Source organism: Pelophylax lessonae, assembly GCF_965119305.1.
Source record: "Pelophylax lessonae genome assembly, chromosome: 8".
Classification (NCBI taxonomy): domain Eukaryota; kingdom Metazoa; phylum Chordata; class Amphibia; order Anura; family Ranidae; genus Pelophylax; species Pelophylax lessonae.
Window position 1 is genome coordinate 288,386,042 of NC_138775.1, and position 27,107 is coordinate 288,413,148.

General features: G+C 47.7%; 1 protein-coding gene across 1 annotated transcript in view; it reads left to right on the plus strand.

Annotated features, from left to right (window-relative positions):
• Positions 1 to 27,107, plus strand: part of USP24 (ubiquitin specific peptidase 24) — a 215,226-nt gene that overhangs the window by 171,418 nt on the left and 16,701 nt on the right. Inside the window, exons 50-59 of the mRNA XM_082264831.1 lie at positions 502 to 643; positions 1,806 to 1,953; positions 2,072 to 2,167; positions 12,918 to 13,021; positions 13,995 to 14,108; positions 18,917 to 19,013; positions 19,097 to 19,213; positions 21,564 to 21,656; positions 22,209 to 22,311; positions 24,822 to 24,934. Coding sequence (XP_082120957.1) covers positions 502 to 643; positions 1,806 to 1,953; positions 2,072 to 2,167; positions 12,918 to 13,021; positions 13,995 to 14,108; positions 18,917 to 19,013; positions 19,097 to 19,213; positions 21,564 to 21,656; positions 22,209 to 22,311; positions 24,822 to 24,934 — 1,127 coding nt within the window. The remainder of the gene's footprint in view (positions 1 to 501; positions 644 to 1,805; positions 1,954 to 2,071; positions 2,168 to 12,917; positions 13,022 to 13,994; positions 14,109 to 18,916; positions 19,014 to 19,096; positions 19,214 to 21,563; positions 21,657 to 22,208; positions 22,312 to 24,821; positions 24,935 to 27,107) is intronic.

The window sequence follows — 27,107 nt, forward strand, 5'->3', positions numbered from 1 at the left end:
GATCAAACAGCCTTTTTACACAATGCAGAGGATTAACCCCTTAGGTTCCACAGTGATTATACCAAACATGCTTTACTGCAAATACAGGCTGTTTTTACTGTTGTGGGTTTAGGAGCACTTTAACCTCCTAGCATGTTTTGGAGTGTGGCAGGGGAACCGGAGCGCCTGGAGGAAACCCAGGTGAGAACAGGGAGAACATGCAGATAGTGACTTGCCAGGGATTGGAACCAATGACCTCAGTGCTGCAAAACAGAAATGCTGACTACAACACCTTCAGAAGAGCTAATTTCTAAAGCTGGCCATACATGGATGGAAATTCAGCCAATTCAGCAGGGACTACTGTGGCCGTTGAACAGCAGTCGATTCACTGCATGCATGGCTGACTATACTGGGCAGATGAGGTCTACTTTACTTTTTGATTTAGCTGGATTTGGTACATGTTTATGAGGATTGTTAGACACACATGTATGTTGAACTCAGTCTTTTTATTTTTCTACGCAGCCAACCCATACCCCGATGTACGCCGGCGGTACTGGAACGCCTACATGCTGTTCTATCAACGTGTGTCCGACCAGAACTCTCCTGTTTTACCAAAGAAAAGTAGAGTGAGCGTAGTGCGCCAAGAGGCTGAGGACCTTTCGCTGTACGTACTGTGCTGTTACCCTGCTGCTTGTAGTGTCCAGTTATTGCGTTACAAAGAGAAAGCTGCGCTTGGATTACCAGACTAAAAATATCTAAAAGTGAATCAAATCATTTGTATAAAGCCAGCTGCTAACACATATGTAGGATAAAGACATAAATGACATAAGAGAAAAAGGTGTAGCGCTTAGGCTAATCCAAATAGTCCATAAGTAACACTTGTTTGTAGATGTGGGGGAGTAAGTCTATTATTCAGGCAGAAGTGCAGATGAAACCCACCTCCAGAGACCGATCACACTGCCTCTTACCCTCCAGCTGATCTGATAGAGCATGAAATATTCCACAGTATACTCAGCCATCGCCCCTGACGACGTCATCGCTGACGAAACTCATTGGGTGGGACTTGGACGTGTGACGTCATCACTCTTCGGGACGCAGCAGCCATCTTTGTGGTTTGTAACCTAACCTATACAGCGCTTATGAACTCTGCCAAATGTGAGTGTATGCTATTATCTCTTTAACTAAAGTTTGATTTTTGGAACTTACTACTCTTGAGTGCCTTTCTTACTTTTGTGGCCTTTTTGGTTTATGTCTCTGGATACGTGAGCTATATGGAGACAGTATCATTACAAAAAGGATTGGAGTGTCATTCCCAACATTAAAGGATATTGGCTGTGTCTACTGTGGGATATTTCATGCAGTTAGATTACAAACCACAAATATGGCCGCTGCGTCCCGAAGCGTGATGATGTCACATGTCCAAGTTCCAACCAACGCGTTTCGTCAGCGATGACATCGGGGCGATGGCTGAGTCTACTGTGGGATATTTCATGCTCTATCATATCAGCTGGAGGGTAAGAGGCAGTGTGATCGGTGTCTGGTGGGGGGTTTCATCTGCACTTCTGCCTGATTGACTTACTCCCCCATATCTACAAACAAGTGTTACTTATGGACTATTTGGATTAGCCTAAGCGCTACACCTTTTTCTCTAGTGTCCAGATATAATTTGTGATGATTTTGTGGTTACCCAATTCAGAATACTTGATATTGGTAAAAGTACAGTGGTGAGGATACGGCGGAATTGATTGACACAAGCAGCCTTGTTAACCTTTTAAAAGCCATCTGTGCTTTTATTGTTGATGGTCAGCATGCATTGTCCCTTGTAGATCAGCTCCGTCCTCTCCGGACATCTCGCCACAGTCCTCCCCTCGACCCCACCGACCCAATGACCGCCTGTCTATTCTAACCAAGTTGGTGCGGAAGGGAGAGAAGAAAGGCCTGTTCGTTGAGAAGATGCCTCTGCGGATATATCAGGTATACAGCGGCAGGTGACGTCACCGTTCAGTCGAGTGCTGAGATGATTCTTCATTGCCTCTCCTCCGTGTTGTTTTTGCTCCCAGCGGTAACTGACGCAGCTTTTGTCTGTTTACAGATGGTCAGAGACGAGAATCTAAAGTTTATGAAGAACAGAGATGTTTACAACAGTGACTATTTCAGCTTTGTTCTCTCCTTGGCTTCTGTAAATGCTGTAAGTGACATTTGGTATAAATATTGGTGTCTCGTCTTTTAAAGCGGTTGTATACTCCCAGAAAAAAAAAAAAACCCTGCAAGACAAAGGCATAATGAGCTAGTATGCATCGCATACTAGCTCATTATGAAATACTTACCTTAAAACGAAGCCCCAACACAGAGCCCCGGACACTGCTCTTGGAGCTGACATGCTCCCTCTGCGTCTCTTCCGGGTTCGGCGGCTCCGGCGCTGAGAGTGGCTGGAGCCGCGATGTCACTCCCGCGCATGGAGTCACTTTCCGGCAAGGAACTCTGAAGGTCCGCCGGACCTTCAGAACGCATTTGCGCCGCTAGCTTTAGCGGCTGCATGCAGGGCAAATATCTCCTAAACCGTTCAGGTTTAGGAGATATTAATTTTACCTACAGGTAAGCCTTATTATAGGCTTACCTGTAGGTAAAAAAAAAAAAAAAAGAGTATACTACCGCTTTAACTGCAGTCAAGAATTACATAATGAGTAGAACACTGATTGAGGCCCCTTTAACACTTGTGCGATCTAAAAGTTGCATGATTTTGCAGCGCTTTTGACTGGACTTGAAGCAATGTCTGTGTAATCTTGGGGTCTATGGACCTCAAAACGCATCAGTCATACCAAAGTAGTGCAGGGACTACTTTGAAGTCACGGTGACTTGACGTTGCACAGATATGAACGGTACTCATTGGAAATCATAGGGTGCGACTTGTCATGTGACTTTGCAGTCCCAAGCTGCAAGACAAAGTCGCACAAGTGTGAAAGGGGCCTTAGACTGTAAAACTTGTTTAACTTAAAGTGAAAAAGGGGTGCCTCTGAATGGGACTTTAAGGCCCTCAAGAAAAAAAAAACATATTTCTCTTACGTCCTCCGACAGTCGCCGCCACTTCATATTCATCACTAATGGGGTTATTGACCTTTGCTCCGCAGGAGTAGCTAGGCAACAGAATATATTAATATCAAAGCTTTTAGCATATCCCACCCCCAGGGGGTGGTCCCCTCAGTCAATACCTCCCTGCTTCCTGCTTACCAACTCAGTTTCTAATGCCTAGCTTAGGAGTAGGCTGGCTGTTCCTGTGCTGGGGCTCTGTCTCAGCTTCTTTTCTCTTTTTGATTTTATTTGGAGTTTTTTTCTCTTTCTTTTACTTAGCTGTTTATTTTCAGCATTAGCTTCTTCTGATGAAGATGATCGTGCGGAGCTGGGTCTCGGACTGGCCACCCTGGTTCCCAGGGCTCAGGGCCAGGGGCTTCCCTGCCTGCCATCGAGCGTTCAGCACAGGTTTCCCTGGCACATTGAACGACCCATCCCTGTTCTCTACAGGGATGCTATCTGTGAGGTGGCTACCTCACTGGACGCCATTGCGGTTTCGCACCGCAGTTCCACTGCGTCACGGCTGCGACACTCCCTGTCCTCAGTACAGCGGTTTGGTCGCTGGAGCAGGCTCCCCACGCCATCCGGTCTGGTAAGTGTATCTCTATGTGGGGACCTGTCTATTGGGTGTCAGTCTGGGACTGTGTGACCCTGCATGTCTGTTTGGCTGCTGAGCTCCCTGTCAGTTCCTGTGTGGAATTACTGCCTGTGTGTGGGCTGCGAGGGGGGGGGGGGGGGCTCTCCTGCTCTGCTGAGTACATACATGAAGCAGCCTGGGTTTGGACATGCTGTGCGGTGATCGCTGCCGTTTTTTTGCGGCAAAATTGTGGTGGCCGGTCCTGTGTGGTAAGGCGCAGCGTTTTGGCGCTAAACGTCGCCATTTTGGCGGCGATCGATCAGGCCACATGTCTGCGCCATTTTCTATTTGCCTATGAAGTCCTCAGCCGAGCGGCCATGTTTGTGTAGCCTTACATAGGATTTACAGGGGCGGTCAGTCATTGCATCACTTCCTTTTGCTCTGGGACAGCGATCGGTGGCAGCAGCCTGTGTGGTCTCTCCAGGTTTTTTACCTTTCCATTTTCCTGTATTCCTTGCCCAGTGTTCTTATCCCTGTGGGGGTCGGTGTATTCTGTGAGTGCGGTGGGCTACGCTCGCCGCGATCTTAAAGGGGCAGTACTCCTTTTTTTCTAATACTACTGGGGCATGGATTCTCAGGATTGCAAGTTTCCTCCCACTTTGGTGGGGGGCCAAGGGGCTGCTGCTTCCCCCGAGGGGGCTAATCTGGCTACTATTGTGGCAAATTTGGCTGCTCAGGTGCAGATGCTGGGGGCTGATCGATCCACAAAACGGCCCAGAGTGTCTGTTTCCTCTGATTCAGAGGACGATGGGGCTGCTATGGCTGGAGTGCCCTTCTCAGGGTCTCACTCATCTCTAGACCTTGTGGGGTCTGAGGGGCAGGCTGAGGTGGAAGGGGTTGATAGTTCTCCCCCTGGCTCGTCTGAAGAGCTTGCACTCATGGATGAGTTGGTTGCTTCTATCAAGCAGACGCTGCATTTGCAGGATGAACCATGTCCTCCTGTTTTGATGTCCTCTTATGGGACGCAAAGGAAACGCAAAACATCGCAGGTTTTTCCTTGCTCTACGGAATTTCAGCGCGCGGTTGATGAGCAATGGCGCAATTTAAAAAAGCCTTTTGCTGTGCCGAGTAGGTTCAAGCTGCGTTATCCATTTACACCCGCCACTGATGAGCGCTGGTGTGTGCCGCCTCAGGTGGATCATGCGGTGGCGATTTTAAATCCACTGCGATCCCTGCTGAGGATACCCCGGTGTTCCGGGACCCGACGGACAGGAGATTGGAGTCTCTGGCCCGTCATTCTTATACGGGTGCTGGCTCTATGCTGAAGCCTATTTTTGCTTCCATTATGGCAGCCCAGGCTATTGCGGATTGGACGCAGGTGCTCAGGCGCACCCTGGTGGCTGACTCTGCCCCGCCGACAACATTGGCTATGGTGGATCAAATTCATCAGGGTGTCATGTATTTGTGTGATGCGGACTTAGATTTGGTCCCTTTGGCTGCGCGTCTTTCAAGTGTGGCAGTTTTGAACCGTCGCCTGATATGGCTGAAATGTTGGTCTGTTGACCAATCTTCTCGCAAGACTTTAGCTAACTTGCCCTACGCGGGATCTCGCCTTTTTGGCGAATCCTTGGATACTCTGATAAAGGATATTTATGGGGGTAAGAGCACTCTCTTGCCCCAAACTCACAAGAATAAGTTTGTTCGTGGTAAGAAGAATACATCGTTTAGGTCCTCTCAGGGGTCCTTTCGTGCCTTTCGGTCGCACTATAAGGGCAAGCCCTTCAAGGGCCAAGGCTCCCAGAAGAAGCCGTGGGCAGGTAAGCAGAAATCCGGCCAGTCCTGGTCCGCTGCCCATAACAATACGGCCTGAAGGGACGCCCTCACCCGGTTCTGGGGTGGGGGGGCGTTTGCTCGGTTTTCTTCAACCCTGGCTGGATCGCATTCGGGACAGGTGGGTTCAGGAAATCTTTCCATCTGGATACAAGATCGAGTTTCTCTCTCGGCCGGCGGGCAGATTTTTCCCCTCAAACCTTCAGCTGACTCCGGAGCGCTTGCAGGATCTGCACCTGGCGGTGCGGGACCTGCGGGCCCAGGGAGTGGTGGTTCCGGTGCCTCATCGGGACAGATTTCGGGGGTTCTATTCTAATCTGTTCACTGTGCCCGGAAAGGAGGGCAAGGTACGTCCGATTCTGGACCGCTTTGTGCGGGTTCGCAAGTTCCGCATGGAATCCCTGCGCTCGGTGGTGGCTGCTCTAGTTCCGGGGGAATTCATGGCCTCCATCGATTTGAAGGATGCGTACCTTCACATCCCCATTTTCGAGGGTCACCAGAGGTACCTTCGATTCGCCATTGCGGAGGATCATTACCAATTCGTGGCGTTGCCCTTTGGTCTCGCTTCGGCTCCGCGGGTTTTCACCAAGGTGCTTGCGCCGGTTCTGGCTTTGAGAGCCCAGGGCATTTCTGTCCGGGGGTATCTGGATGATATCCTGATTCGGTCTGCGACCAGTCAGGGCCTGGTGAACGACCTGTCCATCACGATGCAGACTCTGCAGGAGTTCGGGTGGACGATAAATTTTCCAAAGTCAACTCTGTGTCCGTCGGTTCGTCTTCCCTACCTGGGAATGATCCTGGACTCTGCTCAAGCGAGGGTCTTCCTGCCGGAAGACAAGCTCCGGACGCTTCAGGACGCGGTCCAGTCCCTCGGGGACAATCAATACTCGTCGCTCCGGACGTGTATGAGGTGTCTGGGGTTGATGGTCTCGGCCTTCGAGGCGATTCCCTTCGCCCAGTTTCACACGCGGGGTCTCCAGGCGGAGATTCTGGCCGTGTGGGACGGGCGTCCGCAATCTCTGGATCTACGGATCTCATTGAGTCCTCATACCAGAAGGGATCTTCTGTGGTGGCTCCGATCCCCGGTGGTGTCGGGGGGCAAGTTTTTTCGCCCTTTCTCGTTGACAGTGATCACCACGGATGCAAGCCTGTCGGGCTGGGGTGGTGTTCTGGGCGTTCTGTCCGCCCAGGGAACTTGGTCGGAGGAGGAATCCTCCCTTCCAATCAACATTCTGGAATTGCGAGCAATAAATCTCTGCCTTCTGCGTTGGACGGACAGGCTTCACGGCCGTCCGGTTCGGGTGCAGACGGACAATGCCACAGCGGTGGCCTACGTCAACCACCAAGGGGGCACCAGGAGTGCCCGCGCGGCTCGGGAAGTAGCCGACATTCTGTCTTGGGCCGAGACGCACGTCCCGGCGATAACGGCAGTTCACATTCCGGGGGTGGAGAACTGGCAGACGGACTATCTGAGTCGCCAGGCCCTGGACCAGGGAGAATGGTCACTTCACCCGGATGTCTTTCAGATGCTGTGTGCGAAGTGGGGGTCCCCAGATGTGGACCTGTTCGCGTCTCGTCTAAACAACAAGGTGGAAAGGTTCGTAGCAAGGACGCGCGATCCTCGGGCAGACGCGTTAGTGGCGCCTTGGCATCGGTATCGTCTGATGTATGCCTTTCCACCGATTCAGTTGCTGTCCAGGTTCCTTCGCAGGTTGGTCTCGGAACCGCACACGGTGATTCTGGTGGCACCAGACTGGCCTCGCCGGTCTTGGTACGCAGACCTCGTGTATCTAGCGGTCGACGCTCCGTGGCGTCTACTTCTTCGAGAAGACCTCCTGTCTCAAGGACCGATATTCCATTCTGCTTTACAGTCGCTGGCTTTAACGGCCTTGCTGTTGAAAGCCAGGTCCTGAAGGATAGGGGTCTCTCCCCTGAGGTCATTCCCACTTTGATCAAGGCCAGGAAGGCCTCTTCGGGGAAGATTTACTACCGTACTTGGAAGGCGTATTTCGCCTGGTGTGAGTCCAGGGGGTATTCCCCGCGCTCATACTCGGTATCGAGAGTGTTGGCTTTCCTTCAAACGGGCGTGGACCAGCGTTTGGCGTTGGCCACGATTAAGGGTCAGATTTCTGCGCTGGCCGTTCTTTTTCAACGCCCTGTGGCGTCTAATTCTTTGGTTAGCACCTTTGTTCAAGGGGTGCGACACTTGGCCCCTCCTCGGAGGGATCCTTTACCTCCATGGGATTTGAACCTTGTTCTGTCCATGTTACAGCATGCTCCATTTGAAAAGATCAGGGAGATCTCGTTGTCTATGTTGTCCAAGAAGGTTGCCTTTTTGGTAGCGATCACTTCGGCTCGCAGGGTGTCGGAGCTGGCGGCCTTGTCCTGCAGCTCTCCCTACTTGGTGATTCACTTGGATAAGGTGGTCTTACGACCTAACCCTTCTTTTCTTCCAAAGAGGATCTCGGAATTTCACCTCAATGAGGACATTGTCTTGCCTTCGCTTTGCGCGAAGCCTAAGCATCCAAAGGAGGTGGCTTTGCATTCCTTGGATGTTGTTCGGGCGATCAGGGTTTACCTGGCATCGACGAAATCCTTTCGCAAGTCAGATTCTCTATTTGTCCTTCCAGAGGGTCCTCGGAAGGGCATGGCAGCGTCGGCTGCGACCATTGCCAAATGGATCAGACAGACCATTGTGCAAGCCTATGCTTTGAAGGGGAAGGTTCCTCCTTTCCCTGTGAAGGCGCACTCTACCAGGTCTCTGAGTACGTCTTGGGCCTATCGTCATCAGGCTTCTGTGGCCCAGGTGTGTAAGGCGGCGACTTGGTCGTCAGTTCACACCTTCTCAAAATTCTACAAGGTGGATGTTCAGGCATCGGCGGATGCTTCCTTTGGCCGCAAAGTTCTTAGTGCGGCAGTGCCTTAGGGTCCCTTGTTTGGGTCCTTGGCTGTTGGGATGTCTTTATCCCTCGGTTACTTGTTTTCCTGGGTTGTTGCTCCTGTTGAGCACGTTTTTTTCCTGTTGCCCAGTTGGTTTCCTTACTTGGTAAGGTTCTTTTCTCTGATGTGGGTTCTGCGTTGCTTTAGGCGCGGCTGCGTTTTTACCCACCCCTCATGTCTACACTGCTATGGGACGTCCCCATAAGTGATGAATATGAAGTGGGCGGCGACTGTCGGAGGACGTAAGAGAAAACTGAATTTTTGTAAGATCTTACCTGTAAAATTCCTTTCTCTGAGTCCTCCGACAGTCGCCGCCCCCGCCCCTCTTTTCAGGTTTGTTTATGTACTCTACTGCTATGCTACTGAAACTGAGTTGGGAATGCAGGAAGCAGGGAGGTATTGACTGAGGGGACCACCCCCTGGGGGTGGGATATGCTAAAAGCTTTGATATTAATATATTCTGTTGCCTAGCTACTCCTGCGGAGCAAAGGTCAATAACCCTATTAGTGATGAATATGAAGTGGTGGCGACTGTCGGAGGACTCAGAGAAAGGAATTTTACAGGTAAGATCTTACAAAAATTCAGTTTTCTTTTCCTTTTTCTTGAGGCCCTTAAAGTCCCATTTAGAGACACTACTTTTCCCCCTTTTTGCATTTTGTTTGGGATGTTGGCCTAATTGTGCCTTCGGCTGTTCACTCCCATTTCTTAAAGTCTAAGGTCACCTTTTCAAAAAAAAAAAAAAAAACGATTAAGGCTGGCCATAGGTAATGCTTTTTTCCTTTTCACCCGTGAAAATCGCATGCTTCCCCCATCAACAGACACTGTCCCCCCTCCTGTTAAAGGAGATTTCCTTACTGTCAGAATACAATAACTGCTGTTGGCTATAGCTGATGGCAGTGAGCATACCAAATTTCGATCCGTCTATGGATGGTTTACCACACCACACCCTCACAAACCCCCCCCAGTCTCTGCTGCACTTACCTCCATAGATAAACGGCTTTCACTGTCCATACAGCAGTCTGGGCATTTGGTATCCGCCAGGTGCCTGAACTGACACCCGGCAAGCTGCTGAGAACCTGTGCCCGCCCCTCCACAGCTCAGCGCTCCAATGAGCGAGGAGGAGGCAGAGCAGAGAGCCGACAGTCAACAGCGCTCTGCTCGGGGAGATGTCAGAACTAGGCGGTGTTTGATCGCTTGGTTCTCAGTGCAGAAAGGCCAGGGGACAGATGCAGCATCACCTAGGTAAAAGAATACAATAACCCCATACTTTTAAATTTCTCTTTTTAAACTAAAGGACTATCCCGAATAAAAAAACATACACTGTTAGAACTTTGTTCATTGTAGAAAAAAACGTTCATCCTGCTTCTTGAAAATGAAAGTCGATTTTTGGTTAGGAAGTCAAATGAAAGTTCTTCACCACTTAAGGACCGGTAGGTTTTACCCCCTTAATGACCAGGCCATTTTTGAGATACAACATTGCATTCCTTTAACTGACAATCGCACGGTCCTTTTTTCCCACAAATAGAGCTTTCTTTTGGTGGTATTTGATCACCTCTGCGTTTATTTTTTGCGCTATGAACAAAAAAAGAGCGACAATTCTGAAAAAAACTATATTTTTTAATTTCTGCTATAAAATATATCCAATAAAAAGTTTGTTTCATCCAATTTAGACCAGTATGTATTCTGCAACATATTTTTGATTAAAAAATCCCAATAAGTGTATATTGATTGGTTTGTGCAAAAGTTATCATGTCTACAAACTAGGGGGAAAGATTTGTCATTTTTATTTATTTATTATTTTTTTACTAGTAATGGCGATCAGCCCTTTTTAGAGGGACTGTGACATTGCATCAGGCACCTAACTGACATTTTTTACACTTTTGGGGGGGACCAGTGACATTAATACAGTAATCAGTGCTACAAAATATGCACTGTTAATGTACTAATGACACTGGCATGGAAGGTATTAACACCAGGGGCGATCAAAGGGTTAAGTGTGCTCCTAGGGAGTGCTTTCTAACTGTGGGGGGATGTACTCAATAGTAGGAACACAAGATCCCGGTGTACATTTGTAAAAGAATGGCCATCTGCCTGGTTTACATGGATAGACCGCCGTTCTGTCTCCATGGGGAGCGATTGCGGGTGGTCAGCGGACACACACGACCATACATTTGGAAAAATGTGCAGGTTTCACCTGCAGAGACATGAATTGTCATGGGCGATTTAGTAAGTTTTGATGCATGTTGACATCAGTTTTCATGCCCTGTTTATACCAATATTGATGTCACATCACTTTTATTTCCAGGCAGAAAACTGCATACATTTTGCAGATTTTTGTGCAGAAAAAATCCACACGTGATACCATTGTTGTGGTCTGAACAGGGCACATAGAGAACAATTGTTTTCTTTGAGCCCATGCAGGACGCATGCTAATAAACTGACGTCTCTGCACATGCTGTAAACTAGGTCTTACATTTGGCTAAGACCAATCCTGTTTAATTTATTCATAAATGATTTAGAGGAGGGGATATCGAGTACAATCTCAGTATTTGCGGATGATACTAAACTAAGCATGCCAATATCTTCTATGCAGGATGTGGAAACCTTACAAGCGGACCTGAACAAAATAACGGGGTGGGCAACTACATGGCAGATGAGGTTTAATGTTGAAAAATGTAAAGTAATGCACTTGGGTGTCAGAAACCAGAAAGCAAGCTACTCACTAGGGGGGGGGGGGGGAACCTCTGGGTGAGTCTAGGATGGAAAAGGACCTGGGGGTACTGGTGGACAACAGGCTTGGCAGTGGCATGCAATGCCAAGCCGCTGCAAGCAAAGCCAACAGAATGCTGGGATGTATAAAAAAGGGGATTCACTCCAGAAATAAAGAGATTATTCTCCCTCTCTACAAGACTCTGGTCCGGCCATATCTGGAGTATGCTGTCCAGTTCTGGGCACCGGTCCTCAGGAAGGATGTGCTGGAACTGGAGAGAGTCCAGAGAAGGGCAACAAAAATAATTAGGGGAATGGAGGACATCAGCTATGAGGAAAGACTACAAGCACTGAACTTATTCTCTCTGGAGAAGAGACGATTGAGGGGGGATATGATATCAATGTACAAATACTGTACTAGCAACCCTAGCCTATGGAACAACCTATTCAGAGACAGGGAATACAATAAGACACGTGGCCACTCACTAAAACTAGAGGAAAGGCGGTTTAACCTTAAAATACGTAAGGGGTTCTTCACTGTGAGAGCAGTAAGGGTGTGGAATTCTCTTCCACAAGCAGTGGTATCAGCAGGGAGCATTGATAGTTTCAAAAAACTATTAGATGGGCACCTTAAAGACCACAACATACAGGGGTATACAATGTACAACATACAGGGGTATACAATGTACAACATACAGGGTTATACAATGTACAACATACAGGGGTATACAATGTACAACATACAGGGGTATTCAATGTACAACATACAGGGGTATACAATGTACAACATACAGGGGTATTCAATGTACAGTTTACAGCAAACACACACACACATCATAGGTTGAACTGGATGGACGGATGTCTTTTTTCAACCTCACTAACTATGTAAGAATGGATCTGGGTGGACAGGTCAGTGTATCTCCTGTATATACACCGTTCGACCAGCGCTAGTGAGATGTCAAGTACATGCCTAAGAATGCATGACTGTTTTTCACTGATCAGTCTTTGTAGGGTGGTATGCAGGATAGTTCAATCATTGGAGTGTTTAGAAAAGGATGGAGGAGGTGGCTGCAGGCTTCAAACAGAACTAGATGGACTCTGTAACAGACAAGTGGGGTGGGAGCATTCTTTTGCCACTGGGCAACCAGTGATGACGTAATCTCAGTGCAAACTCACAGGAGATACACTGGGGTGGGAGAAAAAAGCAGCGTAGACTGTGGCAGCCGCTGGTCCTGGCTGTGCCGGTGGAATCCGACACTTCCTGTGACTCTGGCGGTGTTCCAGTTCCCTTGCGTCACATCCGGTAGTGGCAGAGGGGTGCTCGCTTTCGGAGCATGCGTGCTCCTTCCTCAGGCATCAGGAACTGTCGGATTCCACTGGCACAGCCAGGACCAGCGGCTGCCACAGTCTACGCTGCTTTTTTTTCTCCCACCCCAGTGTATCTCCTGTGAGTTTACACTGAGATTACGGCATCACTGGTTGCCCAGTGGAAAAAAGAATAAGGATGCTGGTCTAGAAAGAAGTTAAGCATATAGCAGTGACGGAGTGTGTCATAACTTGAGTAGAGCAAACTAGGCAGTGGGTCTGGCATTATGACAAGTGCTCTCATTACGCAAACCCAGCTCCCCCAACCCCCATAGTAGTTTATTTCAAAATTTTAAGGGGTGCCTTGCCCCCTCTGTTTCATATTCCTGCACTATGTGATGATGCTCTGACTTGGGCCAAGACTGTTGAATGAGTGGTGTTGGAGTAACACTGACCTATCAGTAGATGTCATGCTGTATTTGACAGTTTCACCTTTTTTTTGTTCCAGACCAAGCTGAAACATCCGAATTACTCCTCTATGGCAAAAGTCAGTGCCCAGCTGGCCATCCAGTTCCTTCTCCACACCTATCTTCGAACAAAGAAGAAACTCAGGTATGAAAATATACTTAAAGCAGTATTAAAGTCTTGTTATACTTACCTGCTCTGTGCAGTAGTTTTGCACAGAGCAGCCCGGATCCTCCTCTTCTCGGGTCCCATGTGTGTGCTCTTGGTCCCTCCCTCCTGTCTGGTGCTCCCACAGCAAGCAGCTTGCCCCCAAGCCGCAGCTCTCTGTGTCTATTCACACACTGAGTCATGGTTCAGCCCCGCCCCTCTGTCTTCTGATTGGTTCACTGGCTGTGGTTGACTGCAGCGGGAGCCAATTGCTGCCAAAAGCCAATTAGCAGTGCAAGTTCCTGGAGAGCCGAGGCTCTTGTAGACATTGCTGGATCAAGAGGGGGCTCAGGTAAGTATTTGGAGGGGGGTTGGTGCACACAGGTTTTTTTTACCTTCATCCAATAAATAAAGGTAAAAAACCTTGTACCTTTACAACCATAAAGAGAAACTTTACTCAAAAAAATAAAGTCAGCAGCTAGAAATTCATTAGCTGCTGACTTTGGAAAATGAGGTGCTTACCAGTCCCTGGAGTCCATTGCTGTTTTCCTGCAGCCCATTCTTCTCATCTCTGCAGGACCCTGAACAACCATCTTGGATTTGGGAGACAATTTTGGCTTCCTGAGAAATCATAGCCAGCCCTGCACTGTGCATGTGCGAGATCTTGCAATGCTTTAGGAGTGGTCCTACACCACCTGGGGCATGGGACAAGGTTTGGGGTGGGGAGCCCAAGTAATGTTTTTGGTTGGGTGAGAACTGTGGAGATTGGAGTGGGTACCTCCCAGAAAAAGGTACCCGCTCCCAGCAAAAAACACCAATTTTGGTAGAGGAGGATGAGTGGAGCTTTAACTTTTAAATGAAGGTCTGCTTTAAATTGACCTTGCAGAAGAAGCACTTTTGGGGGGTAATTGGGTCTTTGTGTGTGGGCAATGTGTGTTTATCATGCAGTTTATGGTGTATTTGTCTGCTTTAGGGTTGACACAGAGGAATGGATAGCCACCATCGATGCCCTGGTTTCCAAGAGCTGTGAAGCGTGCCAATGGCTGGTGGAGTACTTTGTCAGTTCCGAGGGAAGGGAACTCGTCAAGTAAGTAATGATGATGTCCCCTTCTGGTTCTGAAACTGGTTTAGAGGACCTGCCTGACATCAATTTTGCAAAGATAAAACAAAAATGCCTAAAGTGGAACTTTGCCCCATAACTTGGTAAAAAATACCGTATTTATCGGCGTATAACATGCACTTTTCCCCCCTGAAAATAGGGAGTAAATGATGTGTATGTGTTATACGCCGATATAGTGGTAAGAAGCCATGGTACATACCACATAGCGGCGAATCTAAGGCAAGTGGATGTCACAGTAATGGCCCGGAAAACCTGAGAGTCCCGGGCCACCCCGGACCAGCATTGCAGGTCTCCGGCAGCCTTCCTCTTCTCCAGACAAACACATCACACCAGTTGAATTCTCGCAGCCGTCGGAACGTAACCACAGTAACGCTCTGCACTGTTCGCGAGAGTTTGCAGACTCTCAAGAGTTTGCTGGCTGATGAGAGAAAGTTACAGAACTTGTACCCGTCAGGTACAAGTAATTTAATGAAGTAAAAAATGTGACAAAGATGGGAGTTTTGAACACAGAGACACTGCCTGACGGGAAGGGAGAGCTAATGGCGCTTTTCCACTGCATGGAACCGGATGGTTCGGCTCACTTTTGTGCTTTTCCACTGCTGGTACCGCATGGTACCGTGTAGGAACGGTACGGTACGGCGGCGCTTTTCTACTACATGGAACCGAACGGTACGGCTCTCTAAAACAGTACCACACAATTCTTTGCATGCAGTCACTACTAGCCACTGATTGGTCAGAGAATCGTTGTTATCCCACCCACTTAACTTTAGTACTACTTTAGTGGAAAAGCAAACCATACCAAACCGTTCCAACACCGTACCATGCGGTAACAGCAGTGGAAAAGCAAACCGGGCCGAGTAGAGCCGAGCCGGTACTTGCAGTGGAAAAGTGCCATAAGAGACACAGACTAGCTGACAGCCCATCCTCCCTGCAAAGGCAGCAGTGTGCACTGATTTTAAAGGGGACCAGAGTATGAAAAGTCTGCCGGGGGGAGCCAAGAAACACTTCCTGATAGGGGGATGGGAACTAAGAGATACACTAGCTGACAGTAATTTTACATTATTTACCTTTTATAAGTGGTAATATTAATAAAAAAAAGTTCTGAGCCACCCTTATTTTGCTTCTTCATTTGAAAAATAAGTCTTTTTCTGAAATTGCCCTCTCAAAATTGAGGTGCGTGTTATATACGCCGATAAATACGGTAATGATCTGTAGCAAGGAACCTACATTCCACATTATTAACCAGTTCCCAACTGCCCGGCGCAGTTTTACTGCGGCAGGCTGGCTCTCCGGCATGAACCGACGTAGCTCTTCGTCGGTCGTGTGCTGGGGGGCGCGCTCCCAACCTCCACCAGGCAGCGCGGACGCCGATCCACAGGGCCGGTGCCTCGATCGCTCCCTGCTGAGAGAGGATGGTCAGCTGCTGTTGTAACAAAAGGTAGGAATCTGAAAAGTTTGTTAAAATCCCTGCAATGTACAGAGATCATCCAGAGCAGAATGCTTTTTTCTCAACAAAAGTGGAGTTACGCTTTAAGACTGTCAGCAGATCGGCCTTTACAAATTCGGCAGTGCCTAAAAAAGGAGAGCAACTGCGCATGTGCAGAGTAGGGTGAGACAGTGTATTACTGGATTTTACACCGTATAGACACTTATTTTTAATGTTTTACATAGCTATAAAAGGGGGCAGCCTGCTGAACTTCATTTTCTGACTAAAGTTCCACCTAAACACAGTAGATTCATCTAACAGTAATTCTTTCCTGAGCTGACTCCCCCTTCCTAGAGGAACTGGAAGCTCTCACCTCCTAGCATTTCCAGGTTTAGAGCTGTCAGAATCACTGCAAGACTCTGGGGTTAATTCACTAAAACTGAAGAGTGCAAAATCTGGTCCATCTGTACATGGTAGCCAATCCAGTTCTAACTTCAGCTTGTTCAATTAAAGATGATTTCAATAAAAATAAACATGTTCTACTTACCACCTCTTAGCAGCTGGTTTTGCACAGAGCAGCTAGGATCCTCCTCTTTCTGGGTCTCCTGGCCCCTCCCTCCCTTTGAGTGCCTACACTGCAAGCAGCTTGATATAGGGGCACCGGAGCCGAGTCACAGCTCCGTGTATTCTTTCAGACACGGTGCTGCCGTTCGACTTGGCCCCCCCTCTCTCCTCGTTGGCTAACTGACTTCGATCGCAGCGGGAGCCAATGGCGCTGCTGCGGTGTCTTAGCCAATGAGAAGGGGAGTTCCAGATGGCAGAGACAATCGTGGACATTGCTGGATCGAAAAGGGGCTCATACAATGCATTAAGATAAAAAAAAAAGAGAAAAACCTTCTGACTTTACTACCCCTTTAAGCTTTGTAAAAAAAAAAAACAGAGGCTGATTTGTTTCCATCTAGAGCTGCTCCAGATTTTGCTCTCCCCAGTTTTAATAAATCAATCCCTCTGCGTCCTGATCTGCACTGTTTGGAGCAGAGGAGCCATCAGGAGTCTGACCCCTGATATTCCCACAAATAATATGCATTTTCAGGGGAGCTTCGCATTGACAAAATGATGAGTTTCCTTTAAACGTTTGTAGCACTGCCCCCGTAAGGACTGCCAGATGTACACCTCTCGGGTCCCCCTGAGTTACCAGGCTTCAGTAATGAGTTTCTAGTTCCTTCTTGGCTCGCTTCAATAATCAGTCCAGGAGTATTTGGTTGTTTTCTGTTTTATTTAAATTAGGCATAGGAGAAGAGAATAGTGGGATACTCCAAATTAACTATGCACAATTTGTTGAGGACTCCTATCTTCAGGTACAGCCAGGCTGTTGGTTCACCCTGCCACTATATGTGAATTTTGGAATGAAATCTCTTTCCTAAGATGACTTGGTGAGCTTGTAATTATCTTCAGGACACACTCTCTAGCATCCTCCTTTCTATCCACCGCTGACACCCATCCACTGACTATCCTACACGTTGGGTGGCCCCCCTCAGGTCAGACTCCTTGACGTGAGTCCCTGCACTTGCAATACTGTGGTCTCAGGGTCTCCAGTGTCTCGGCCTCAGTTGGCTCTCCTGGACCTCTGGGTTCAGCTCCTCTCATCCGTTCCTCCGGTCCTCAGGACCACCTCCTGCAATAGAGGAGGCGGCAGCCACCTCCTCCCTCCAGGACTCTGCTCTCCAGCCAAAGACCCCGAGCACATGTGCTCCTGGCTTTTATACAGCATCCCAGAATGCACTGAGACGACCTGCCTTCTGCCAATCACCAGGACCGTATCAAAGCCTATGCATCTGTTCGTCAGGTTTTCTTCCACTGTCCAACATGCATCCTTATTGGACCACTGTGAAACTCTCTCTAGGCACAATGAATCGCATATTAAGCACAATCAGCAGACCTTACTAACCGATCCTGCTCTCTGGTAGGCAGAGAACTATATAGTAAATTAGGAAGAAGAAATCCGCACTGTGGATAAACTAATCTGGCTGCAGCCTACTTTCTATATATAACCCCACTAGGGAGGTATATAAAGTGTGATTGAAAAAGAGGTAAAGGTAAATGGTAAGGGTGTATGCAAATTGCCCAATAATAAACCACTTCAGTAAAAAAATGCAAATAAATAATGAACAATAAATAGTAAAGTGACATAAGTGCTAAAAAAGTGGAATGGTGAAATATGAATTCCTCACTTGAACATAAATAGTATCTAAAAAGCCAGAAGTGATACAATGTGTAAAATTAAGTGGTATAAAGTGAATAAATTACTACAGATAAACAATAAATGAGTGCAATAAATCTATCCATTATACAGTACACATGAATGTAAACAAAGATGCTGGTGTAAAGTGACTGGATACAAGTCACAAAAATGATATAAAGTGACCAGATGCACGTCAGACAATCGTCCATATAAGTGAATAAATATAATAAATTATAAATGGAGTCCCAGAGATGTAAATCTTGAAGTGATCCAAAAAGGTGACTTGTGCAGGTGAGGAAACTAAGTGCTCCCCTCTCAGTAAAGACCGCACTTACCAGAGGTATGTACCCCCACAGGGGTAATAAGCGTAGTACTGCTCAAAGGGGTTTTCCCATCGGATCATGGACATCAGTAATGGTAAATATAGGAATCCAAATATATCTCCCCCCCCCCCCCCCCCAAGGGTGATAAGCGAAGTAATGCTCACAGGGATATATCTCACTCAATCAATGGCATCATTGGATATTATATATGTATGGCGATCCAGACCATATGAAGGAAGGAAAGGGCTCATATAGTGAATTATTGTTAAAGTATAAGCCTTTTATTAATATAAAGAATGGTACTCACAAAAAAATCGAGCAGAGTCAGCAGTGCAAGAGCCGCTGTGTTCCAATATCGCGGCACACTTCCGGAACGCGATGCGTTCCAACCCAGCGTAAATGACGCGATGGCGCTCTACGCGTTTCGTTGATATGACGTCAGAGAACAATATAGATTTACCTGCAGCACCTCTGGTAAGCAGACAGAGTTCAAAACTATACTTTCTCACTAGCACCTACCTTGGAGGTAGCTACACGTTTCCAAAAGTTTAATAAATGGGAAAAGCTGTGTGCTTGGAGCAATCTCTCTCTCTCTCTCTGATAAAAGCAATACTTTAAAATAATGACTGCTCTGGGTTTCAAACAGTTCTTGTAGGACATACATAGCCAGGTTTGAAGTGAACCCACTGTGCATACAATAAGGTGAAATAAGGCTCTTTTTTTCTGTCCTTCTTATGTAAGGGCGTTCATATATCCAACATTTTACTTTTTAAACCCCCATCAGAGTCTTTCTGCTGGAGTGCGGTGTTCGGGAGGTGAGGTGTGCAGTGGCCACCGTACTGGAGAAGACCCTGGATGGAGCATTACTGCACAAAGACAAGGTAAAGGCCCCCCACTCCTCCCCTTGTACTGTACAGAGGTACTCAGTCCCAGCCTGATATCGATGTGTAATGTCCTACCACAGGTGAATGGCATCCACCTCCTCATCGAGATGCTGCTCAGCTTGCTGGATAAAGACGTGCCGGAGAGCTGCAAGAACTGCGCACAATACTTCTTCCTCTTCAACAGCTTTCTACAAAAGGTGCAAATCACATGCCATGACCCCATCTAATTTCTGTGTTTGGATGCCTACTTTTTTAGCATAATATAGTATATGCGGGGAAGGGATTGGTGTGGGTCACCAACAAAACCTGTGCATATGAATGTGAACAATTATATTTAGTATAAATATACGTGAATATATATATATATATATATATATATATATATATATATATATATATATATGTATTATATATATATATATATATATATATATATATATATATATATATATATGTATGGTGAAATTGCTTTCACTCTGTGAGCTGCAACATAAACATAACGTGATAAACTAAAAATTGAACAAAGTATGGCGCTCAACAGATAAATCACAATAATAATAATAATAAATCAAATGGTGGAATGTGCTCCAAAATAAATTAGAAATTCAAAAAAGTCTCTAGTGTTCCAATCATCAAGGTGTTAAGCCAGATAACAGTAATCAATGGAAAATCGCAGACTTGATAGGAGTGAATTTCTCAAAGCCTCCACACGTTCACCCAGTGGTAGTATAAACTGCTTACCAGAAGTACAGGACCCCTTGATTATAGGGGGTCACAAAAGCATATAAAATCCTCACACAGTCCGATTTATCACTTCACCAATGAATCGTGATATTAACCATATACTCTCCCTCCATCAAGAGTGTATAGCCAGACCAGGGATCAATATAGGATCAAGTCATAAGTGGAAGGAAACAAAAGGGCTCTCATGGTGCAGTAGTTTGTGATAAAAAGCATTTATTGAATAAAATCACACTTGCTACAATCCATCAGTAAAAGCGCCTTGTAAGCAGAAATCTCAGTTCCAGAGCATGGGGACGCCGCTATCCACGCTGCGATCCACCAACCCGGAAGTTACGGTCTCACGTTCCCGACGTACGTTTCGTCAGTCCGTGCTGACGTCATCAGGGGGATCATCGTCATGACGTTGGCACGGACTGACGAAACATACGTTGACCTGCAGTTCATCTTCTTACGAGCTGCAGCTGACCTGATTGCATTCCTATAGACTTGAATGGGAAGACAAAACATCTCTGACATGAACATCAGCCCCTTACACATCTCCTGCCAGCTCACTCCTCATCTTTCCAAGTCAACATGTCACTCATAATGATAGGTTACAAAGCTTAAAAAAAAGCTGACGATTTTTGTTTTTTTTAATTAATAGTTATTAGACAGTTGCCACCAGAACAAGTGCCTATGTTGGAAGATTTTGTCCAGATTCTGGATTCCCTTTCAATTCTTTGACTTTTAATGAGGCAAAAATGTGTGCATCTCAGTAGCCGGGTCACAGACAGCAGTGCTATAATAACTCTCCCCAATACTCAAACTGAATTTTTTGCTTGCCAAGGATAGGTGCACTTTAGCTGTGGGGGGGGGCTGGTTGCACTCTAGCTGTCGGCGGGGGGGGGGCTGGGCGTGCTGTAGCATGTGGGGGGGGGGGGTGCTGGGTGCACTCTAGCATGTGGGGGGGGGCGTACTCTAGCTAGCTGTCGGGGAGGGCTGGGCGCACTATAGCTGTCGGGGCGGGGGGGGGGGGGGGCTGGGCGCTGCACGCACTATAGCTGTCGGGCAGGGGGGGGTGGCTGGGCACTGCACGCACTATAGCTGTCGGGTGGGGGGAGGCTGGGCGCTGCACGCACTATAGCTATCGGGTGGGGCTGGGCGCTGCACGCACGTTATAGCTGTCGGGGGGGCTGGGTGCACTATAGCTGTCGGGGAAGGGGAGTTTGGACGCTGCATGCACTATAGCTGTCGGGGGGGAGACTGGGCACACTCTAGCATGTGGGGGGGGGGCTGGGCGTACTATAGCTGTCGGGGGGGGGGGGGTGTGGGCTGGGTGCTGCACGCGCTGTAGCTGTCGGGGGGGGGGGGGTGGGCTGGGTGCTGCACGCACTGTAGCTGTCGGGGGGGGGGGGGGGGGGACTGCACGCACTATAGCTGTCGGGGGGGTGGCTGGGCGCTGAAGGCACTATAGCTGTCGGGTTGGGGGGAGGCTGGGCGCTGCACGCTCTAAAGCCGTCGGCGGGGGGGGGCTGGGTGCTGCACGCACGTTATAGCTGTCGGGTGGGGGGCCTGGGCGCTGCACGCACGTTATAGCTGTCGGGGGGGGGGGGGGGGGGACTGGGTGCACCATAGCTGTCGGGGAAGGGGGGCTTGGGCGCTCCATGCACTATAGCGGCCGGGGGGGGGGGAGCTACACACACTATAGCTTTTGAGGGGGGGCGGGGGCACTATAGCTGTCGAGGAGGGGGGGCTGGTTGCACTATAGCTGTCGGGGCTAGCTTTAAACAGTGTATGACGCTTCTTTTTTTTTATATTACACAGCAAGGAGTTCGCGCTGTTGAACTCTTACTGAAGTATTCTGCTTTGCGTCACTTTATCAATTTTCTACTCGGACCCAACCGGAAAAATAACCAGGTAAGTGAATGATGTTGTACCTACCTAATTTTTTTGAAGACTAGCGGCTTGTTTGGTTTTTTCATAGGCCGTTCAGGCTTGGATATGATAACCTCCACCTGGCAGGTATGAAAAGCAACTTACTGAGAAACCTGCTTCAATGAGGACGGGATTTGAACCCATGAGTGCAGAGCACAGTTGATTAGCAGGCCATCCCCTTCACCACTCGGTCACCTTATCATACCTATTGGTTGAGTTGCTGATCTCTTGTTTCCCCCAAATATACAAAGCATATGTTGTTTAACCTTTAGCTGCCCATATATACCTAGGGTAGGGTTCTCCTCCCCAGCAAATCCTTTTTTCTGCTGGAAACCTTCCTATTGGAGCCTCACACACTGGGGACTTTGGCCCTCCTGTATTGAAGGACATTCTACTATGTTATTAAACTGAGACTAATATGCAGACACCAAGCCAGCAGGATTTGCTTTGCCCCCAGTAGTTTTATGTTCTATGTATTTAGTAGTAGTTGTGTTTTTTTTACACTCTATGATTTTTTTATTTCCTCCTTCCCAGAATCGGCGGTGGAGTTCAGCACAAGCTCGGGAGTTTAGTTATCTGCACAATACGATCGCATTGCTGGTCCTTAATTCTGATATCTCCTCCCACAGGACGGTCGGTAAGAAAAGGCTAAATCTGAACTATATTCCTTCTGTCTTCATTGGAGTGCATAATAATAGAGCTTGTTTATGGGTTTGGTAATATTATATCTAGTTTATTAATGGGAACCTGTCGATCAATGCTTTGAAGCCTCAGGTACAGTGACTTGTTTGCTTTTAATCTCACACTTGATATGGAGACGGCGATACATTGGTGCTGGCAGCAGCGGGAGGGGCCTAGGTCTGTGCTTGTAGAGGGGGGCTGGGGGTCGGCTGTTCATAACATTGTATGGGAGGTCGAGGAAAATTATAGAACCGCGTCTCCTCCAATCAGAGGAATAGAGTCTGATTTTCCCTGCAGCCCTTACACTGGAGATTTGTCAAACACAACATAATTTAATTACCACTTATGGGGTGACACAGGCTGGATGACGGGGGGAGGGGGACACAGGCTGGATGACGGGGGGAGGGGGACACAGGCTGGATGACGGGGGGAGGGGGACACAGGCTGAATGACGGGGGGAGGGGGACACAGGCTGGATGACGGGGGGAGGGGGACACAGGCTGGATGACGGGGGGAGGGGGGCAAAGGCTGGATGACGGGGGGAGGGGGACAAAGGCTGGATGACGTGGGGGGGGACACAGGCTGGATGACGGGGGGGAGGGGGACACAGGCTGGATGACGGGGGGAGGGGGACACAGGCTGGATGATGGGGGGGGGGGGGGACACAGGCCGGATGACGGGGGGACACAGGCTGGATGATGGGGGGGGGAGGGGGACACAGGCCGGATGACGGGGGGGGGGGGAGACACAGGCTGGATGACGGGGGAGAGACACAGGCTGGATGAAGGGGGGAGGGGGGCACAGGCTGGATGAAGGGGGGACAGCCCTCGTGCTGGAGACTTTACGAACACAACTTAAGTGAATTAAACTCTTACATACTGAGTGATCGGCTGGATCTGGATGACAGCGGGACATGGCCAGACACAGGCTGGTTGGGAGGAGGGACCCGGGCTGGTTGATGGGAGGACACAGGCTTGGCCGATGAGGGGGGGGGGGGGGGGGACGGGACACAGGCTGGACAATGGGAGGGACACACTGATGTGGCACTGATGAGGCAGGGATGATGCCGATCGTTGTGTGTACAGCGTGAGGAGAGAACTGAACCGGACATGTGCCGGATTGTTGTCATCCAGCCTGTGTCTGGCCGTGTCCCGCTGTCATCCAGATCTAGCCGATCACTCGGCATGTAAGGGGTTAATTCACTTTAGTTGTGTTTAGCAAGTCTCCAGTGCGAGGGCTGCGTGGAAACTTGGACTCTTTGGCCCCTGATTGGAGGAGACGGGGCTCTATAATTTTCTACGACCTCCCATACAATTTTATGAACAGCTGACTCCTACCCCCTCTCCAAGCACAGATTTAGGCCCCTCCCACTGCTGCCAGCACTGATGTATCTCCACCTCCCTTTCCTTTCCTACAGCTTAGCAGCTCAATTCTATAATTTTCCTTGACCCATGAATATCCTCTGCGCATTGTTGTGACACCAGCTGTTCATGACGCGGTCGAGGAATATTTTATAACACCGGCACACAGCTTCCGCCCTGTAGCAGTAAAAGTGCTGTAGGGTGGTCAGCAAGCAGTTGAAGAAGAGTTCCAGGCATTGTATATTTTTCATAGTTTCATTGTTCCAGCTTGGACCAATGTAACTATATTTATACCATACCTGATCGATGTCCCAAAAATCGTTCCCGCAATCCATACCACGACCAGTACCTTTTCTGGATGGAAGGGAGGATTTTTCCCTGGTGGCGTTGCTCAAAGGCTAGCATTTTCTTTCCAGAGATCCAAGCACACAGAATCATGCCATCCTAGCAGGACCTGCTCTGACACTGGTCCCCTGTTGTATCCGCATCTCTCACAACCTCCTTCCGAATTCCTTTTCCATGGCGGCTGGTATCTGTACCTCTCCTCTCCTGCTAACCGGACCTTGGATCCCGGTGGAGGTTTGGATGTCCCAGACTGCAGGAATCATCTCACCGCTTGCCACCAATGTAACTGAACCTGAGATCCACACTGTGCTTTTGGACCTCCATCAGTATACCCCAGTCTTGAAAATAGATATCAAATATCCTAACCGCCCCCATACAAAGCTAGCCGACAACTTAGCTTGTTCAAATTCTGGAACCTTCTCCTTTATTGAACAACTCACACAGTTAATATACAGCATGGACATCCCCCTCCTGATGGAAGCTGAAAATCACACCACTACTACATCGCTTCTTCAGTGATCTCCACTTGCTTCTGCGTCCCGTGCTGAGCAGCCGGCATGGTGCATTGCAAATGCAGGAGCTCAGCTCGGGCGCCATTCAGTGTATGCTTTGATTGGACGAGTTGTAAAGTCTAGGCAGTAAAATTCCATTCTAAAACTAAAATGTAATGTCACATGTAACGAATATTAAAAAAAAAAAAAAAAAAACATTCATGTAGAATTCTGACCTGTCCTTTGTGTTTTTTTTCTTTTTTTCCCAGCTCCTGGTCTGTTCAAGCCTCACCCTCCAAGCACACAGAGTTCCCCACTGGCGCTTCATCCAGAAGTTGAAGCTTTGATGTTTATGCCAGAAGGAAAGCCTTATTTGCTAGAGGTGAGCTGCTCCATGTGTCAGTGTGTGTATATATATATATATATATATATATATATATATATATATATATATATATATATATATATATACTTGTATGGATTATGTGTTGATATGTGGCAGTATTTGTCTTCATAAGTTTGTCTGATATACACTATATAACAGAACCGCCGACCCACACTGTGTTTGTGGTCTTCCGTCAGTATACGGCTTCCTTGCAGTCAGGAATGTATATACCAGATTTTCCCAGCCACCCTCATACAAAGCTAGCCATCAACGTATCTTGTACTGGAATCACTCTTTATTGAACAGTCACACAGAATTTATATACAGCATGGACCTCCCCCTCCTGATCATATTACCACACACAGGTCAGGGGTTGCCTGATTACATTATCATATGCAGATGAAATTGTATACAGAAACCGAATTAACCTGAACTAATTATCTAGCCATCTGGATATAACCATGTGAGGTCATTAACATTTAACAATGGGACAGGCAGACTTAACACAATCCACATTCCACCTCAATAGATAGACAATAGGACAAGACTGCCAATGACAGTCTGTCCGTCTCCTACATTGAAGTACATGGAATACACATCTACGTATTGCTATGATTATTTAGGAGTCAGACTTCATGGCAGCAGGCTATAGGTCTGACAGTGTAAAGTGGGATTAAATCTTAATAATTCTTGAGAGATATTGCTGACAAATATTACTGTCCCACTTGAAGCAATCCAAACCATTAAGTATCGGTCTTTCACTCCCAGTGACTGTGCTACCGTCACACACTTTATTACCAAAAGTATTGGGACGCCTGCCTTTACACCCACATGAACTTTAATGGCATCCCAGTCTTAGTCTGTAGGGTCAGTATTGAATTGGCCCACCCTTTAACAGCTTCAACTCTTCTGAGAAGGCTACAAACAGAATTTTCCTCCTGAATGGGATTTTTAGGGGCAGAAGTAACCGATGAGTAAATATCAATGAAAGTGATATATATATATCAAAATGTATTACAAAGAATAAGGCTCCTTTCACACGGCCGCTCCGTGTGAAAGGTCCGCTGCGGGACTTTTTTTTTTTTTTTCCACGGAGTGGATGACATTTCTGTCATCCGCTCCGTGTGCCCGCATATCATCCTATCCGTTTGCGGATGATATGCGGACATAATGTAAGTATATGGCACTGCGGATGTCAGCGGATGACACCGCTGACATCCGATTTTCCTTCCTTTCCGTTTTTTACACGGAAGGAAAAATGGGGTTCTGTTCCATTTGTAAAAACGGAACAGAACTGAAAGGAGGAAAATCGGGTGTCAGCGGATGGTATTCCACTGACACCCGCAGTGCCATTCACTTACATTATGTCCGCAAATCATCCGCAAACGGATGGGATGATTTGCGGACACACGGAGCGGCCGTGTGAAAGGAGCCTTATTCCAAAAAGTTACAAATACACAAACACCTAAAAAATACATAAATACAAGCAGTTTAAAGAGGAAGTAAACTCAGCTATGAAAATCAAACTTTTACAATGTATTAAACGTACATGCAATATAATTACATTTCACATTAAATATTCACATCATAACTGTCTAGAAATACCTTTATTTTAAAGTTTATCTTTTTCCTCTTCCTTGGTGTAGGCAGCGCCATGTCTAGTCCTGTTTTATGCTCCCCCTGCTGCCGTCATTTCCGCCCTTACTGTAGTTGTAAGACTCTCTGTGTAAGACGTGCTCTCTCAGTCTCTCACACTGTCTTGGAATGCTTGGAATTTTCACTCACTCGCTCCCTCCTCCCCCCTCCCCCCTCCCCTTGTGTAAACTGTCATGCTCACTCCCCCTGTGAGATGACAGGAAGCTGGAAAGAACGGCATAGCTAATCGCGAGACTTAGCTGTGCCCTGACAGAACAGGGAGAGTTCAGAAACGGCATGCAGACGTGCCGTGGATTAGATAACACACTGGGCATGCGCAGATGACGTCAGAAAAAATTACAGGAAGGATTACAGGAAGAATAAACAAGTAAGAAATCTTTTACAGGCATCTATCAACTGCTTTGTTTCTGCAGATTAAAATAAGCTAAAGTGAAAATTATGAGTTTACAACCTCTCAATCTGTAAGACCAGCATTCATGAAACTGTTCACATGGGCACAGCAAGGAACCCAACG